At 30.7% G+C, this 6,000-nt stretch overlaps 1 protein-coding gene across 1 annotated transcript; it reads left to right on the forward strand.

Moving 5' to 3' along the window:
* Positions 1 to 1,799: 1,799 nt before the first annotated feature.
* On the forward strand, positions 1,800 to 4,322 carry LOC131612158 (F-box/kelch-repeat protein At3g06240-like). Its single transcript, XM_058883970.1, has one exon. The coding sequence runs from the start codon at positions 2,000 to 2,002 to the stop codon at positions 3,119 to 3,121; it is 1,122 nt and encodes a 373-aa protein (XP_058739953.1). The 5' UTR covers positions 1,800 to 1,999; the 3' UTR covers positions 3,122 to 4,322.
* The last annotated feature ends 1,678 nt before the right edge of the window (positions 4,323 to 6,000 follow it).

Consider the following 6,000-nt stretch of genomic DNA (forward strand, 5'->3'; position numbering starts at 1 on the left):
TTTGAGGGTGTGCTTGTTTCATGGATAGAAAATATATTTTCAAAAATATGATATGAAAAATTTAAAATTATTTGTAGGTACTTTTTATTTCTAAGAATTATTTTACACATGATTTTTCTCATATTTATTCTCATCTATAAAGAGTGGAAATTCAACATTCCCATAAATATAAAGTTAACTAACTAAAACTTACCACTAATATTCATTTTTTTTTGAATAACCAGTTATTGAAAAAAATGCAAATAACAATGTTTCAGAAGTATTTACGCAATTAACCAGGTTTCAGAAACGACCAGAACGCATAAGCCAACTCAAATGGCACATACATGCAAAAAATAGGAGCATGCGCCACTTCATCTGACGCATTGGTGTTATTTTTACACGTGACACCATCTCATTTGGCGCATACATGTTAAAAAGTAAAGCATGTGCGACTTCACTTGGCGCATACTTGTATTTTTTTATATTTAGTATAAATTGAGAATAATGATAATATTAATTTAAAGTTATGATTATATGGTTGAAAAAATAATACATTTTAGTTTTCATGTCTCCGTCCTCTCCTAGTACTCCGCCGTCTAGGCCCCTCCTATTGTGGTTGGGTCGAGGGCCCTGGCAAATCAATGCAATCTGGATCCATAAAATCCAAGAGGTCAGTATGCATCATAGAAGAATTCCCGCTTTCGAAAAGTCGATTACCCATGTTCTTAAAGTTTGGTCGGAATTGTGGGGGGGTCTGTTATGCATGGGTCGGTAGCATTGGTCGGTAGCATTGGTCGTTTGAATAATTTTGGTAAAATGGAAATTGGTCTTCTGGGGTATAGTAATCAGATGAGTGTTGGGTGTGTTGGGTGTGTTGAGTGTATTGAGTGAGTTGGGTGTGTTGAGTGGGTTGGGTGGTACGGCGAATGGATGGTTGCTGTAAGTTGGGTTGGTTGGAGAATATTGTTGATCTTCGCCTAGGTTGGGGCTTAGGTAAGAGGTGGATGGACCCACATGACGTTGTTGGTTGTATGGTATATATTATTGGTTTTGAGTTTGGGTATATGGAATTTGTTGGTCTTGGTGTTCCTTATAGTGGCGTGGTTGGTTGCTAGTAGATCGACGACGTGCATGGGTGGTGGAAGTGTGTTGGATTTGTTGTTGGGGGTGTAGGTTTCCTGGTAATGTTGTTGTGTATTCGATGACGACGGAGCTCGAACGTGTGGGTCAATCAACGACCAAATACGAAGGAAGTGCGTCGGTCAATCAACGAACATGTAATCATAACTTTAGATTAATATTATCATTTTTCTCCATTTATACTTAATATAGAAAAAAAAAATACAAGTATGCGCCAAGTGAAGTGGCGCATGCTTTACTTTTTAACATGCACGCGTCAAATGAGATGGCGCCACCTCACCCATGCGCCATATGAAGTGGCGACTACTCTATAATTTTGCATGGATGTGCCATCTCAGTTGGCGCATATGTTCTGGTCGTTTCTGAAACCTGGTTAGTTGCGTAAATACTTCTGAAACATGGTTATTTGCGTATTTTTTTAATAACTGGTTATTTAAAAAAAATCCTAATATTCACATTAATATTTATTTTTATTTTTTTAAGTTTTAAAATTAAATAAAATATATAAATGTTCCCAATTTTTTTTTATTTTTAACCAAATACATAAATAAAAATATTATTTCTAGAAATAAATAATCCTAAAAATATGATTCCAAAAAAATATAATATTTTATAATTTAAAACAAACACACCTAATAAATACACTAAACCTTTGCGTTGGAGATTGTACATTTGTAGTTTGTACTACCTTGCTAGTCGGCTTAGTTACCGCAAGCCTGGCTAGGGATTGTTTCTGTTCACAAAATTGAACGAAAACCCTAACTACAAACTAGGGTTTATTGTAAGCTATAATTTCTTTGCATCTTCTTCCAAACTTTCCCAATTTATTTCTGATTCTACGATTTCACAATTGTTTGTTGGCATTTTCCTCTTCAAAATGGCGAAGAAGAGTGTGCATCTTCCGTTGGAACTCATAACGGAAATCCTGTTGAGGTTGCCGGTGAAGACTGTATTATGCTGCAAGTGCGTCTGCAAGTCATGGCTATCCCTTATCTCTGATCCCGATTTCGGTACTTCACATTTTCAACTTGCTGCCTCACAGCCTACCCATAGACTTGTCTCCTTAAAAAATTATTGTTTCCCTCTTAAAACTCTATCTATAGATTTTGATGCATCACTTAACGATGATTCATCTTATTCTTCTTTGCTAAGCCTTCGATTTTTGCATCTCCGATCTTTTTGTGAAATTGTTGGCTCTTGTAGAGGCTTTTTGTTGTTGACATGTGACAAAGACTTCTACATATGGAATCCATCCACCGGTGTTATCAAACACATACCTGTCTCTGTCTCTCCTATAACTATGGCCTCCAATGATAATTTGTATGGCTTTGGATATGACCCATCAATAGATGATTACTTAATAGTTTTGGGGTCCTTTAAACACACCAATGATCCTGCAGATAGTTCTATTGACTTAGCCATTTTCTCACTTAGAGCTAATCAATGGAAGCAAATTCAGTCTGCTTCTCATTTTCCTTATTGGACTATTGCTAATGCCTGGTTGCTCTTGAATGAGGTTATTCATTGGTTTTGTTATAATTACGAGACTTCAAGGTATGCTATTATTGCCTTTGATTTTAAGGAAACCAGAATGTCAGAGATAGCTCTGCCGGATGAATTTATTTTCAGTGTTCGTAACTCTTTTTCTATAAATTTTGATTTGTCGGAACTTGGAGGACTTATTAGTGCATATAATGTGGAGAATTATAGAATTGAGATATGGGTCATGCAAGAATACAAAGTGCATTCATCTTGGACTAAGACTCTTAATTTTTCTTTTCATCCTGCTCTGGATTTTTCGCCATTATGCTTTACAAATTGTGGCGATATAGTTGGAACAGTTCGTGGTGGTGGATTAGTCAAGTTTAATGACAAAGGACAGTTACTAGAGCGTCACTCTTACAGTAACTTTTGCTTCAAAAGATCCCAAATGGTTGTCTATAGAGAGTCTCTGCTTTCACTCCCTAGTGGCACTGGGCAAGCTTTAGACGACTCTTGATAACAAACAAGAATATGACTATGAAGTATTTGCATTTATAATTTTATTGATGATATTCATATTGTGTGTATTATGAACTCTTGAAATCATGGAGCATGAGTATTGATATGCAAAATAGTTAAACTGCATGAAGACAAAACAAGATTGAGAGTAGAGTTAGTACATGAACTTCACCATCTTTATCTTATTCCATCATTATGTTCTCTTTTTGCAATATTTTACATTTTATTGCTGTCTTAATATTAGTAACATGCTTACCTCCATTGTTTCCCTTAATAATGTGTTACCTTCCATTCTTTTAAAGGTATTTTGTTTGAAGACTTGATACATAATTTGTTGATGATATGAAATCAATTTTAAGCTGGGATGATTAGTTAGGAATTGACACTAGTTATGCATTGTTGTTCCTAATTTGCAATTTGAGATTTGGATCATAGGTTGATGATTCATAATTTGAGAACTTCGATAGTAAGTTGTTCTCATGTAACTAGTTTCCATTAACTAGTGAATATTGGATAGTGAAGTAGGTTGTTGTTCAATAAGTCGCCGAACTATTTAATTTAAACACTGCAGGTTGGTTTATTTATATGCATCAGTTTTCTTTAGTAAGTAAGGGTGTACTATGTGAGAATGGGTATGTAAATATTTCTTTTTAATTGGAATATGGAAACAAAGAAAACTATAAATCTGGACAAACCAATGAATTTATGGGTTTGCTTTGTTTCATGTTTTAAAGTTTACATTACATAGAGAATAACCAGTTCCAAACCTGCACAACAATGTTTCTAATTTTATTCAAGTTGCTTTCTTTTATATATTTGCTACTTCACTTCATTTTTTTCAACCATTTTGTTGTGAAGATCTTCAATTGGGAAGTATAGAATCAAGGACTAACATATTTGATTATGCACCAAACATAGACTGTCGATTTGGCTTTAACAAAATTAATTAATGTAGGTACAATAGTAGTTTTGTATTGGGTTTCAGATTCCTAGTTGGCTCTCAAATGTGTCTATGTTAATTCGATAAACCGTCACTTCGGTATCTAAATGTGTGAGACAATGTCATTATGAATTCAGAGTGTGTAAAATTACAAATAGGACTTAATTAAAATATTTCTTTAGGTTGATTATGAAGAGGATTCATGAAATGTAGAAATGATGCACTCTCAGATCGAGAGGCTCATGATACCAATTTAAGAAGGAGAAAACTCCATGAAAGTTCCATGGATGAAGCTTGAAAATGCAAGAAAGAAGAAGTGAAAATGTATTGAATCACTTAATCAATTAAAATGAGTGTGAAGTTTCTTATATACAATGCATGGTAACTACACTCTAGCCAACAATGCACATGCATGTACATGATTATTCATAAAAAAATTCTGTTATGGTAGTTACTTTGAGTCTCAATTAACTAAATAACCATATGTAACTTATGCCGTAAGCTATTCATGTACATTGTCCAACCTACACTCCTCTTGCTTTGTGGAGGTTTCATCATCCAGTATATTATCATTCAACCATTGCTAGCAGGAATCAATTCTGGGGAACTTTAAGTCACATCCTATGCATTTACCAGGAAGTCAATGTACACCGGTGATAGATAACTCTCATGATTTATAGTAATATTAAACAATTCTGAATTTAAAACAAAAAATACGTCAACGTACATTAGTGATAAGTAGCTCTCACGATTTATAGTGATATTAAACGATTCAAAATTTAAAATAAAAAATACAAAATTTATAACCAAGAGTCTTGAACACAAGTACCTTAAAGTTAAATTGTAGTCACTATACAACTAAACCAATTATTATTAATATTTCGAATGATCATTACATAACTTAATAATTATAGATTAATGTTTATTTATTTACTTATTTCAAATAACTCACAATAAATATTTACTTATTTCAAAAATAACAAAATTTAAAAATAAAAATAACAAAATTTAAACCCTAAATATATTTAATAAAAATAGAAATAAATTAAATAACACAAAAATAAATATTTACTTATTTCAAATTAAATAATAATTAATTAATTTAATTTCAATTTAATTAATTATTAAAATATTTAATTAATTAAAATTAAATAATCAAGTAATTTTTAAAAATATTTAATTGATTCAAATAATATAATATTAAATCAATTAAATAATAATTCAATTAACTATTAATTAGTTAGTTTATATTTGATTAATTTTATTTACGATTTATATTTTGTTAATTTTATTATTAAAATAAATAAATAAATGTTTATTTTGAATTATTAAGTTAAGTATTGATCGTTAAAAATATAAACAATAAAAATTGATTGGTCTAGTTGCAAGTTTACTACCATTTAATCTAAAAAGACTTAAATTTAATTTATTTTTGTTTTAAATTCAGAATTATTTAATATTGTTAAAAATCATGAGAATTCTACTTTGGTTTGGAGCAATTTTTTATTTCTTTTATAATTTTAAATCTAAATTATTTAAAAATAAGATCAAAATTAATTATAAAAATTAATTTAATAATTAAAAAATAACAAAAAAAGATAAAATTTAAAGTGATAACAATTTAAAAGTAAAAAAAAAGTTAAAAGATTATTAGGCTGCGTTTGTTTCAGATTTTTTTTTCAAAAAAATCTATTTTTTTAGTATAAGAATCATTTTTAACTATTTTGGAAGTGTTTGTTTCAGATTTTTTTTAAATCATTTATATTAAAAAATAATTTTTTGAGTAAAAATGAAAAGCTGATCCAAGTAGCTTCACAATTATCATTCTGCGATAGATGAGAGAGAAATCAAAATTTAAAAACACGGAGAGTTACATTTAAGGCAAAGTTACCAAGTTATCCTCAACAATTTTTGAAATTCCGAAACTACCCTTCTAG

This window comes from Vicia villosa, linkage group LG6 (genome assembly GCF_029867415.1).
Source record: "Vicia villosa cultivar HV-30 ecotype Madison, WI linkage group LG6, Vvil1.0, whole genome shotgun sequence".
Taxonomy (NCBI): Eukaryota; Viridiplantae; Streptophyta; class Magnoliopsida; order Fabales; family Fabaceae; genus Vicia; species Vicia villosa.